Below are 13731 nucleotides of genomic sequence, written 5' to 3' on the forward strand. Positions count from 1 at the left end.
GTCTTTCATTGAAGCTTTCTCAGACTGTCAAACCACTAAGTTGCTGCTTGTCCTCATGTAATGCAACTAGCCATGTCAGAATCCCCTGCTCAGTTTACATGTGAATTAACCCCACACAGATACTTTTAAGTGATGCTTGTTGAAATTGTATTCCTTGTTGTCACTGAAATTTTGAATTTCATTCTGTATCATGGATGGTTGGCACTTACACATCATGCCGGTGTGTGTTTATGATATTCTGATGATGGTATGTGTAAATCAGCTGTGCTTTCCTTTAACATGGTCACCGGAAGTAGGCCATCACTCATCAGTTCTTCACTTTGGTGATTTTGCACAGGAAGAGGCTCTTCTGTGTTATGACACTAATGTGGTAGGGGTATGCTGACACCTTGGAGGAACATATGCTTCCATCTTTAGGATAGTGTTGTAATCTTGTAGATGGGTACCAATTTTTCTGAGGTTCATAGAGCCTCCATCACTGGGTTGGACTGCATCATATTACAACACAATGTCACAATCCTGAAGCTCACAATATGAACATTGCACTTTAGTTGAGTATTGAACTAACATTTTTAACATTTTAGCTGGATTTGGGAAGATGATATCAACATTACGGATGCGCACAGCAAGAAGAACAGATGAACGCATCAGGTTCATGAACGAGATCATTGTTGGTATCCAGGTGATCAAGATGTATGCCTGGGAGAAGCCATTTGCACGTCTCATTGCTGTGGCCCGGAAGTGAGTTTCAGTGTGTATGTGCAGGGTGTGTCAACGAATCAGGTGATTTTGCAGCGGTGTTTTTTCCTGGATTGGTTGGAGTGGGGAGGATGCCACTACTGCCACCTAGCAGCCTCCTTCAAAGCGTTTTACTTTTAACACATGAATACAGCATAAATGTGAAAGCAATTGGTTTTTCTCAATTAACTCACTGAAAATAGAAGTCTATTTCTCAAAAAAAAAACATCCATCAAATGACAGCCATTCTGCTGTAGGCACTTGGTAAGTCTCTTCCTAAAGTCACTCATTACTCTTTGCAGCACATCTACGGGAATTCCTTCAACTTCCTCGTGAACACGATGTTTCAACTCCTGAACTGTGTGTGGTTCTGGAGCTTTGAAAACTTGGGATGACTTTGATGAATTTGTCCAGCTGCTTTTTCCATGTCAGTCCCTTGTCTAATACTAGACCAAAGTACTTTATATTGCTGGAGAGCTGGATCGTCTTATGGAAGAGGGTCGGTTCCTTAAGCCCCTTGATATTTCTCTTCCTGGTAAATGGTATAATTACCGTCTTATTGGGATTGATGGAAAGGCTTGTTCTTTCTCACCATCTTTGGACCGTGTACAGAGCTGTTTGAAGACACTCTGATTCTGTCGAAAGGAATTTTCTGTTTATGAGGATTTCTATGTCATCAGTATATCCTATTGTATAATACTCATCATCATGAAGTCCCCACAGGAGATTGTCAGTGACCAGGCTCCGCAGTATTAAAGGCTTTGAAAAATAAAACACCAGTTGGAGGCATTTTTTGTGACCTAAATAAAGCCTTTGACTGTGTTAAACATGATGTTCTATTATCTAAATTGAAGTTTTGTGGAATAGTAGGAAAAGCTAATGCGTTACTGGAATCCCACCTTCATGGTAGACATCAAAGAGTTGTAACTAATACGAGGTGCACTCACTAGAATTGGGGTAAGATTGTCAATGATGTTCCAGAGGGATCGATTTTAGGTCCCTTATTGTTTTTGCTATACATTAATGATCTGCCTAATATTATAAAGAGTAAATCAAAACATATTCTCTTCGTGGATGATACAAGTATTATTGTTATGAACTCTCATCGTATTGAGTATGAAAACAAACTAAATTTAATATTCAAAAATATAAATGAATGGTTCAAGGCTAACTTACTGGCATTAAATCTCAATAAAACGTATTTTATGCAATTCTCAAGTAAGAATAGTAATACATAGTAATAACCTGCATTATCCTTCATGTAACTTAACTCTCTTTCAAAACAGAACATATTATTTTGGAATTAAAATTTCTAATAAACTTCCTCCTAATATAAAAGACCAAGGTCATTAGATTAAAAAAACTTAGGTTTGCTGTTAAAAGATTCCTATTTTTAAATTCATTTTATTCACTTGACGAATATTACAACTGTGACAACAATTAAAGTTTTTGATTTTGATACGGGTGGTAGTTGATAGCGCTTTATTGTTATAAATGATTGTTTTTGTTCATTTGTGTATTGTTAATTTTTTATGTGACCAGCTGGTATGACATTACACAATTGTGATGCAGTATGTGATCATGTTTACTCATGTTGACTATTTCTGTATCCATTGGTGATTAACCATGTAAGGATTTATGGAATGCTGAATAAATGAATGAATGAATGAATGATATCCCCATATCTGGAGATAACATGGTTGGGAAAGAGGATATTCACAACTGCCATGGAAGCTCTTGCAGTATGGCACATAGCCCCATCTTGCTGGAAAAACGTTTCTTCATTGACTGGAAGATGAGCAAGTGCAGGAGCTAAGAAGCTCTCTAACATGTGAACATAATGTGGTCCAGTCACAGTTACAGCCCTTTCCCACTCATCTTCAAAGAAGTATGTATCTTCCAAATGAAGATATTACGCACCATACTATGACTTTGGAACTGTGAAGTGGTCTCTCATAAATTTCTTTGAGGTTTGTGTCTTACCAATAGAGGAAATTTTGCTTGTTAACAAACACTGATAAATGAAAATGAGGTTCATCGCTCATCAGTAAGTTGTTAATGACACCTTGGTTTTGATTGATTAATTAATTGCAAAAAAAAGTCTGGCAGAAATCAACTCTGTTTTCATAGTTGTGTTCATGTAGTGCATGAGTAATGTGAATTTTATAGGGGTAGAAGTGGAGATCTTTGTACAAAATCTGTCAAATGCCGGCTTCGGACAGTCCGAGTGATGTAGCACGACGACGCGAAGACTGGCGTGGACTTCATTCAATGGCTTCTCTCACTGTTGCTACATTCTCGGGTGTACGTACTGTTTTTACACTACCACCTTCTTCCTTAGTGTAGAACCAGTAACCTCAAAGTTCTGAACCCAGGTCTTGATGGCATGGGCAGATGGCACAGCATGATTGCGATGAATACCAAACTCTGTTCAAAATTCACGCTGAGCGATCATGAAACTGTCACTGTTTTTGTAAAATGCTTTCACAGCAAAAGCACCTTGTGCTCCTGTCCAAGGCTCCATTGTAACTAAAACGCTTTGAAGTAGGCTGCTGGGTGGCAGTAGTGGCATCCTCCCCACTCCAGCCAATCCAGGAAAAAACACCACTGCCAAATCGCCCAATTCATTGACGCACTCAGTATAATGTGACCTGGGCAGTAGAGTTGGTGGTGCTATACTGAAAGACTTCATAGTATGTGTCTGTCTGCAGGGGCCATACGTGCTGCCGTGCAAGTGGGAGCTCCAAGACGCCAATAAAGACACATATTTGCACATGTGACCCTCGAGAATAGTGAAGGGCCAGTGTCTTTGTTTTGTTGGCCTTCAAATAGTTTTAGTCCACTGTCCACTTAAAAATAACCATTGCTGCTGACATTTCAAATAATACAGGTGTGTGTGTGTGTGTGTGTGTGTGTATTTTTAGAAGTGGACAGAGACCAGGTCCCTTGGTGCTATGACTTCAAATGGGCCCATCACTTTTGGGCCAAAGTCTGTTTTAGGAGTGATGCAGTTGTGGAATGGTTATTAATAACAATTTTTTTTTTAATTTCCTGTACTTCTGCTGTTCAATCTTATTTTTCTCTCTCTTGCCTCCCCTCCATCTTACTGATCTTCTCATTTCTCTTTTTCTCCTGATGTCATTCTTCTTCCGTCATGTCCAGTTGTTCTACTTTGTACTCTGTTTCCTTTTCTTCTTAGTCATCTTCTTTGTGGAAGACATTGGTGGGGGAAAATATGTACCAGTTCCACATTGTCCACAGCAGATCCCACTTTTAAATGACAAGTAATTAACATAATGTTGGTACAAATGATTCATAGGGAATTTTGTTATTTTCAGGCATGAAATCAAGGCAGTCAGGGCTGCATGCTTTGTGCGTGGTTTGCTCTCCTCTTTTGGGAGGTGTGGAACTAAGATTGCTATATTTGCCAGCATAGTTACCTATGTTTGCTTTAATGATGATGTTACTGCGGAAAAGGTTAGTCTACGCGTTTGTTTATTTCAGCAACAAATAAGCATTATTTCCTCCCGAATTTGAAGTCAGAAACTGTGAGATAATTTTGCCTGTAAAAGCATCATTCTGTGTTCTGTTTAGTCAGATCTTGTGTTAAAAAAGATACACGTTCAGAGATTTGAGCAAGACTTATGTCAGATCTTGTTATTCTTCTGTTGTGAGAGCATGTTGGGTGTGCATGCATTTGTGGGGGCCGCATGTGTGCAAGACTGTGGTGTTAGAACCGAGATGACCAGAGTCTGAATTTACATTACGTCCAAAGTACCAGGTGATATAATAATCACTCTGCTATGTGTGAGGCATGTGCATGTGTATGTCCATATATATATGTGTGCATCTCACTAATCCAGTTAAAAATCAAGATAAAAATATGAAAAATGAAAAATTCTGTTCACATATGAGTACTCGCTTTAAAAGACACAAGATATTTAGGAGCAAGAGGACTTTCAGACTGTGTTGAGGACAGCTGGAGAGACTGAAACCAAGCAAGAAAATATCCAAGACTGGCTTGAGCTGGGTGAAGGAGAACCTGCATTTTAGCTTGTGACAGAAGAAAACTGCTGCAGTGATACCTTTTGATTTATTTTCGTCAGCACAACCTATGTTATTACATTTTCTATTTATTTGTTTTCTGAGTTTTTCTCTTTAGGGTCATCTTTTTCTTCATAAATCCAGATTAAGCTTAATCTCAATTACCTCTCCCTCCAGTTAATCTGGATTAGTGAGAGTTTACAGTATATGTGTAGTTCTGCACACATCCATGGAGATATGTGGCAGCATACTGATTGATTGTGTGACATTTGTTCCAGATGTTTGTAGTAACTGCATACTTCAATATTGTGAGAATTACAATGACTGAATTCTTCCCACTAGCAATAACAGAGCTTGCTGAGTCATCTGCATCTGTTCAGAGAATACAGGTGAGTTGTACAGTCTGTGGTGGATGTGACCGCTGTTCAGCCATGACTCTAATTGCAGGTGAGCCTGTATTCATACATCCTTGTGCTGAAAGAAGATCTCCATTTTAGTATAAGCATATGGCTGTATAAGGTAAGATGAATAGAACAGGACATGTAGCATGCATTGCAGAACCAAGAAATGCAAACCTGAATGGAGATGAAGAAAGCAGTCTTCTGGGATTTGGCACCGTGTATATGTGGTGTTAACCGACGTTTTGGAGGAACGTATCGCCTCCATCTTCAGTGTAGAAGGAAAAATATAAGAAATCCACAAGCAAAGAGACTGTGAGTCTGCTTTTACCGGTTCTCACGGTCTCTTCGCTTGTGGATTTCTTATATTTTTCCTTCTACCCTTAAAATGAAAGTGAGTCGTTCCTCCGAAACGTCGGTTAACACCACATATACACAGTGCCAAATCCCAGAAGACTGCTTTCTTCATAGTCACCGCCGTGAAAGCCTCAAATGTGAATGGAGATGTTTATGGAAGAGACCGTTTGTGAATCCTAGATATAGGTGGAAAGATAATATTAAGATGTTGGGTTTGAAGTTGTCACAGCAGTGACTACCTTCTGAGATATGCCATATAGTCTGCTAGAAGTTCACTGATATTTCACAGAAACATCTGCTGCCTTCTTCAGAGCTGAAATATAAGCAAACAAGTTTCCAGCAGGAAGCAGGATTGGCTTTGCTTTGTTTGCTGCTGGCTTCTTGCTTGCCATACTCTCTGACCCTGAAGATGGAGGCAATGTGTTCCTCTGAATGTCAGTGACCTACCAGGCTACATGGCCTAGAAAATATTTCTCTTCACTATCAAAGCAGCTGGGAAAATAGGGCATGATGTGACGAACTGGATTGAAATGATTCTGGGTTAGGTGCACCAAGTGAACTTCTGTGATGATAGTAACAGTGCTTGTGTGTCAGTGGAATAATTAGTGACTGTTCAAAGGAGGTTGTACTGTAGAGTTGCTATATGTACACTCCTGTGCAGTAATGCTTTGTTCTGTGTGGGTTGCATGGACATGGGCAAGAACTTGGTCTAATGGGAAATAGTGGGTGAGGGAAGTCAGCATCTGAAACATGTGTACAACAGCATTTTCACGGATGTAACAAGTAATTCTGGGAAGAGGCAGTTGCGTACTTTCCTTCATATATGACATGGATCGAATAGAAAATGTCATGTCCAACAGTTCTGTTGTTGCATGCATATTCACTGTGGCGGAAACATGTTTACCAAGCCATTATCAAGTAATAGTTGTCTCTTTTGGCACAATTATTGATCGGTCGGGGGCCACAAGAACACAGCAAGGTGATCTCAAAAGCCTCCCTTTGTTTTTAGCTTACTTTCCCTATTTTGAAAACACAGAAGGAAGCTTGTGACATCACCTTGCTGTCTGTGTGTGTCCCTGTGAAGAATGGTGCCAGAAGAGTAGCTGTTGTTAGGCAACAGCTCCATGGACACATTCGTTTGCTCTGTTTGTAATGGAAAGGGAAGCAGGTGATTACTTCTTTCCAGACCATGTTAAGAAAAGGATCACTGTCTTCAGACTATTTAGATTTTGGTCGTCTGGATAATAATGTTATGTAGCCTTGTACATGGTTACCAAAGTTTTGGAGGCATATCCAGTTTCCATCTCCAGGGTAAAAGTCTCACTTGAAGATGGGAGATGGAGATAGGAGATTATATTGTCCTAACCTAGAAGAACACAATAAAAAATTTTATTTGAATATCTCAGATGTCATCATAATTTTGTATATGTGTTTTGCCATAGAAATTTCTGTTGAATAATGAAGTTACAACTGCCAGCAGCCTTGACAAGAAAATAGAGAATGCTGCAGTGACATCTACTGATGATAACACACAGCATGAAAGCAGAGATGGCAGACAGATGATGAATAGCTCTCTGGATTCTAAGTTATCTGTGGATGCAAATAGAACAAAGTATGCAGGGGGGCACATTACAAATGAGAACACAGAATGTGATACGGCAAAAGGAGAAGCTATTAAAATTACCAATGTGACAGCCAAATGGACTGAGGACTTGCCTGAGAACACTCTGACAGATGTGAGTCTGGATGTGAGACCCGGAGAACTTGTGGCTGTTGTCGGACCCGTCGGCTCAGGGAAGGTGAGCTGCAGTTGTGTTGGAAGGTAGGGGATGGAATGAGCAGTGCTGGGGGCTTGGTACACAGGCTGATGTTATAAAGACTGTGTGCTACTGTTGCAGACATCACTGCTGCATGCCATCCTGAAGGAACTGCCCCTCAACAGTGGCTCCATCTCTGTGGGTGGATCAGTATCATATGCATCGCAGGAGCCCTGGCTGTTCACAGGCTCTGTACGGCAGAACATCCTGTTTGGGCAGCCCATGGACAGGAACCGGTACAGACAAGTGGTCAGAGTCTGTGCTCTTGAACGGGACTTCCAGCTGCTACCCCACAGTGACAGGACCATTGTGGGGGAGAGGGGTGTCACCCTGAGTGGTGGGCAGAGGGCGAGGATCAGTCTGGCAAGGTGAGGGTCCATGCTCTTGAATGAGAGTTCAAACTGCTGTCCCATGGTTACAGGACCATTGCGGGGCAGAGGGGTGTCACCCTGAGTAGTGGACAGAGGGCGAGGATCAACCAGGCAGGGTGAGTGTCTTAGCTCATGAACGGGACTTCCAGTTGCTGCCCCATGGTGACAGGATCATTGTGGGGGAGGGGGTTGTCGCTCTGAGTGTTGGGCAGAGGGTGAGGATCACCCTGGCAAGGTGAGTGTCTGTGCTCTTGAACAGGACTTCCAGTTGCTGCCCCATGGTGACAGGATCATTGTGGGGGAGGGGGTTGTCGCTCTGAGTGTTGGGCAGAGGGTGAGGATCACCCTGGCAAGGTGAGTGTCTGTGCTCTTGAACAGGACTTCCAGTTGCTGCCCCATGGTGACAGGATCATTGTGGGGGAGGGGGTTGTCGCTCTGAGTGTTGGGCAGAGGGTGAGGATCACCCTGGCAAGGTGAGTGTCTGTGCTCTTGAACAGGACTTCCAGTTGTTGCCCCATGGTGACAGGATCATTGTGGGGGGACGGGGTTGTCACTCTGAGTGGTGGACAGAGGGTGAGGATCAGCCTGGCAAGGTGAGTGTCTGTGCTCTTGAACAGGACTTGCAGTTGCTGCCCCACAGTGACAGGACCATTGTGGGGGGAGGGAAAGATGTCACTCTGAGTGGTGGTGAGACGATGACAATCTTGGAAGATGAGTTCTTTGAATTTTTTTTTCACAGCTAGTAAATGTGTGAAACCCAGAAGCATACTTGCGAAGATGACAAAGACTGCTAGTTATACTTGAATTTTTCCTCTCTCTCTCTCTCTCTGTGCAAGAAAGATAGAGACATTTCCAGATGTGAGCTTTTGTGGTTGTGTTTTTCCTCTGCCTTATGCAGTATATGAGGGGGTACCCAAAAGAAACCGAACTTATTTTTTTTAACTTATTTGTTCAAATTTAAGCACAAACCTTCAATCCCCTTCAAAGTACTCTCCACTTACACTAATACACTTGTCTAGTCTTTTATTCCATTTTTCAAAACATTGTCTAAATTCATCTTTTGAGATGCTTGACAGCGCCTCCGTTGTTTTTTCCTTTCATGTCTCTTTTTATTCGAGGAAACAAAAAAAGTCGCACAGGGCAAGGTCGGGTGAGTATGGAGGGTGAGGAACAGGGGTCATACCATTTTTGGTCAAGAATTGTCGTACAGACAGGGCTGTGTGAGTAGGGGCATTGCCATGATGGAGAAACCAGTCACCCGACTGTCACAAATCTGGTTGCTGAGCTCCAAGTCACTCCCGACAGCTCCATAATTTCTTCAATGGTCCGTCATCGATCTTTCTTGATGATATCACGAATTTTTTCAACATTTTCATGTGTTCGGGCCGTGGAAGGACGACCAGAACGAGGTTTGTCATCAATTGACATTTCGCCATTTTTGAAACGGGAAACCCTCTCAAACACTTGAGTTTTCCCCATAGCATCGTCCTTGTACGCCATTTTTAACATTTCAAGAGTTTCTGTTCCACTTTTCCCGAGCAAAAAGCAGAATTTCACCGCCGCACCCTGTTCACGAAAATCAGCCATTGCAAAAACGACGATCACACAAAACAGTTGTCACTATAAACTCTGCCGAAACTAGTCCTTACCTTCTGAAGCAACGGTAGTCGGCTTATTGACTCAGGAATGTTAGCTCTATGCGCTCATAGCGGCAAAACACGGTACTACAAAAGCTCTGCCCACAAAAAATTAGTTCTGTTTCTTTTGGGTACCCCATCGTATGGTATGATATTGAATTTGCTTCTTGTGCCTCAGTTCTCTATGGGTCTGTCATTTGAAACATGCAGTTTCAAACAGAAAATAACTTAGGCATGTCTTTTCAACCTTCATATCTCAAATTCAAGTGATATTGTACATAGGCCCATAGAGTAATTAGAGGCTCTGTACACTATTTCTGCCACAGTTGTCTCATGGCTGAAAACTGGCTGAAGTCAGTGGATTAAATCTCTAACACAGTGTTCTTCTGAAGGGAGGTAAAGTGGGGGGTCCTATGTCATATGTTTCAAGCATGTACAAGAACCTTTCATTCATGATGAGTGAAGGCCAAATCAGACACAATTTTTAGTCACCCATGAAGCTCTGTACTGTGCTTCTAGATGTCGCTTTGGTCAGGTGACTACAGAGACGTCTGGGAATGGGAACAACTTGAAAGCGCCCAATCCAGCCGAAGTGCACTGGGTAATGTAACTTACCCAAGTGGTGTGTGAATAGAAATATGAGTTACAAATACACCAAAGTTTAAAAAAATAAATGTTAAAGTACAGCATTAAAACCAACCAGCCATTTTCACTGATAAATTAACATTTCACCCAGTGTGACTTTGTTACTTTGCAGGTCGGACAGAAACAGTATATTTAAAAGTGATTATGTGAATGTGAAATTTGAAGTCACTTGTTTAACCTGTGAATTGGATTCCATAATCAGAAGATGTAATTTTTATTGAAGTCCATTTTGTTATTCAGAACAGTTTACAGAGAAGCTGATGTGTACTTGCTGGATGACCCACTGTCTGCTGTTGATGCTCATGTGGGACACTACCTGCTTGAGCACTGCATTTGTGAATTTCTAGAGGACAAGACTCGAGTTCTGATCACGCACCAACTTCATTATCTCCACATGGTCAAAAATATTCTCATCCTGGATCATGTGAGTGTCACTTATTATTGATCTGAGTAAATGAGTTATGCATTTTAGTGTCATGTGCAGGCTGTTGTTGGCAATTTGCTGACTGTTTGGTAATGTCCCATACATTTCCTAGTGTCCCAGTAGTTCTCAAGTGACACTAGTGGGGGTGGGGGGGGAAGAGTGTGAGACTTGATCCTCAGCTGTCTTTGTTTGGATTTTATCATGCTCACATCGTTATATGCCTGTTCTTGGATGAGCCCTGCAACACAAAGAATGCATCGTAAACTACAGCAGCACAACCAGAGAGATAAAAGTGCCTCCATCTGCATGTGTTTTCTTGATGGAGGATAAAGGCGGACGGAGCGTGAAGCTAGACTCTTTTCTGAGCATGTGCTCTATTATATGTGTTGGAATGAACTCATTTCCTGTGATTTCACTTTATGCTGCCATTTATAAGAATGCGTTAATTACAGATAAAGAAGGATACCTGTGTGTATTATATTGGTCCCCTCCCAAATAAATTGTGTTACCCAGTTACAGCCCTTCTTGATTCTCTTGGATTCTTCTGATGGCATGTTCTAAGAATGATGTTATAAATAAAAAGCAATTGAGGTAAAGCCTTCCTGTATTGTTGATAATCTTGAAGTGAATAATCATGATATGCGCAGTCATGCCACCAAGTTTCTTCAGTATTCTAAATTAAGTAGTACTTCTCTTTCAACTCTGTCATAGACATTTGTTGTTTATATGTAGCTTAATGCTCTTATGTTCATGTCTTCTTGCTAGAATGCAAAATGAAACAATAACATGTAAGTAGTTCCTTCAAAAAACAGTTAAAACATGGAACCAGCACTGACATACCTAAACTGCATTCATAAAGATGCTAAGAGCCTGGTGCCATACACTTTCAAACCTTTACTTTCCTGTCTAATATCCACAAGCATAACATTAATAATATTTTAGCATTTGTTTTATATGGGTGTGAAACTTGGTCTCTAATATTAAGGGAAGAATGTAGATTGAGGACATTTGAGAACTGGGTGCTGAGGAATATTTGGACCTAAGGGAGATGAAGTAACACAAGATGGGAGAAAATTACATAGTGAAGAGCTTCATAACTTGTACTTTTCTTCTTCTCATTCTCTTCTTCCAGCTACATTTCTCCTCCCTTCCACCTCTTCCTCCTTTCCCTTTAGGGGAGGGATGTTCTACTGTTAATACAGTCTGATTGGCTGCCATTTGTGATACATGGTTGTTCAAGTGTCTTTTTGAACACTGCACTGATGTCTGATGTCTTTTTGCTTCGTCAGCACTTTTTCCCATTATTTTTCTTAGGTCATTCATTTCAGCTATTTTGTTTTTGTGACATGTGTTCTTGCTTCAGCTGTGTAGGTGAAAATGGGCCTTGAAACACATTTATATATTCTTACTTTTGGTTCCATGCGTAAATATTAATTTTCATCTGGATATCCTGGTTGCGTTATTTGCCTGTTGTTGAATTTCTATCTGTTGGGCTCCACGACTTGTTATTTCAGCTCCTGTATATTTAGAACTCAATATTTGTCCAATAATTTGTTTTCAGCTTGCAGCATAATGGCCCTTTACTTATTGACTTAATTTTGGCCTTAGCTGTAGAAATTCCAAATCTCAGATCCCTGTAAATGAGCAGTAAAACTGACACAGCAGACTGTATGTCTTCTTCCCACTTTATATCCTTATCTTCTCTTTATGTTTGCTATAATTATATTCATCACCACATTAAAATTACATTTCAGTGTGTTTATACACTTCACCTGATAATATTTTGATGATAAATTCAAGGAAGATGAGATGGGTGGAGTATATAGCACACATTGGAAGTGTCAGAAATGCATTCACAAGTTTGGGTGGAAAACCTGACCCACTTGGATGACCTATGTATGGAACAAGATAATGTCAAATGGATCTTAATGGAAATAGGGTTGGATTGCAGGAACTGCAGTCTTCTGCTGCAGAACAGGAGCCAGTGGCAGACCCTCATGGGCAGGATTCATATAAGGTGATGAATTTGTTGAGTGATTGCTAGATTATTAATTGGTGGGTCAGTCGGTCAATTTGTCTGCCTGTGTGTGTGTCAGTCAGTTTTCTGGTGTATTTGTTTATTTGAAGAAAGCAGTCTTCTGGGATTTGGCACCGTGTATATGTGGTGTTAACCGACGTTTCGGAGGAACATATCGCCCCCATCTTCAGGGTAGAAGAAAAAGTATAAGAAATCTGCAAGCGACAACACCGTGAGAAACGGTAAAGCAGACTGCTTAACCTTTGTTGAACAAACTCCATGAAGTGAAGTCCTTCATGAGATACTAGTAATCATTCAGTTGTTCCAAAATTCCATACCCCTTATGAAACAAAGGTACAGTCATGTTGACAAGAACCAATTACTAGACTCTGTCCCCAACCAGAATAATCCAATGCACATTATTACACCTGATTTATTTTAAATTCCACTTTAATATTATCTTCCCCACTTGTTAGTGTTGCATTTGTATGTTGCAGGGCATGGTAAGAGCTGCAGGAACATTCAGTGAACTTCAGGGATCTGGTTTCAGCTTTGGCCTGGAAGCAGTGGAGGGTGAGGAACGTACTGTGATCAAGAAACTTGGACAGTCACCTGACCACCATGACTGTCAAGGTTCCAGCAATAAGTGGAAACGTCAGAACTCAGATTCTTCTCAGGTAGTGAGGAGAACATGCTCTTCCATCATTGTGACATTGCAATTAAATGTTAATAATGTCATGCTTGGATCACATTCACATCTCATGCTATGCACCATGAATTGATAGACTATATAATGAAGTTTGGAAATGTGTCAGCATCAGGGTGGGGCAGAGGAGCTCCGCAGGAGCTCAGTCTGTTAGGGGTTTGCCCTCATCCTGTTGGTCCCACCGCTTCCATAATCCAGAAGTTTTCCATTGCCTCCCCCCCCCCCCCCCCCTTNCCCATTGTACTCAACTTGTGTGCATGTGATTGCGTTGTCTGGAATGATGGTCTCAGCCCAGCCATAGTTGCTGTGTAAGCGTGAAACTACACCAAGACACTGCATGTGCTGATGCAGTGATAACCCTGACAGGATCACAAAGTAAGTCACACACAAAATAATTCTCCAGGTTTAGATTTCTACTTAGGCTTGCTGTCCCTTCAACCTGAGTATGCAAGGGGAATGATTGATGATCTCTGGGAAGGATATTCCCAGTGTCATGTACTTGGGAAATTTGGAAATTTGAAGAAAGAGAAACATCTTCTGAGGGTGAACAGTGTGGAGGAAGGAGGAGAGAGAGTTG

General features: G+C 41.2%; 1 protein-coding gene across 1 annotated transcript in view; it reads left to right on the forward strand.

The window, feature by feature from the left end:
- The window catches only part of LOC111864062 (probable multidrug resistance-associated protein lethal(2)03659), a 60624-nt gene that overhangs the window by 5656 nt on the left and 41237 nt on the right, over positions 1-13731 (forward strand). Inside the window, exons 5-15 of the mRNA XM_023851050.2 lie at positions 585-741; positions 4077-4215; positions 5061-5171; positions 6980-7336; positions 7436-7722; positions 7776-7841; positions 7895-7940; positions 8014-8198; positions 8302-8318; positions 10253-10431; positions 12946-13125. Of these exons, the coding sequence (XP_023706818.2) occupies positions 585-741; positions 4077-4215; positions 5061-5171; positions 6980-7336; positions 7436-7722; positions 7776-7841; positions 7895-7940; positions 8014-8198; positions 8302-8318; positions 10253-10431; positions 12946-13125 (1724 nt within the window). The remainder of the gene's footprint in view (positions 1-584; positions 742-4076; positions 4216-5060; positions 5172-6979; positions 7337-7435; positions 7723-7775; positions 7842-7894; positions 7941-8013; positions 8199-8301; positions 8319-10252; positions 10432-12945; positions 13126-13731) is intronic.

The sequence above is a fragment of the Cryptotermes secundus genome, unplaced genomic scaffold (genome assembly GCF_002891405.2).
Source record: "Cryptotermes secundus unplaced genomic scaffold, Csec_1.0 scaffold669, whole genome shotgun sequence".
Classification (NCBI taxonomy): Eukaryota; Metazoa; Arthropoda; class Insecta; order Blattodea; family Kalotermitidae; genus Cryptotermes; species Cryptotermes secundus.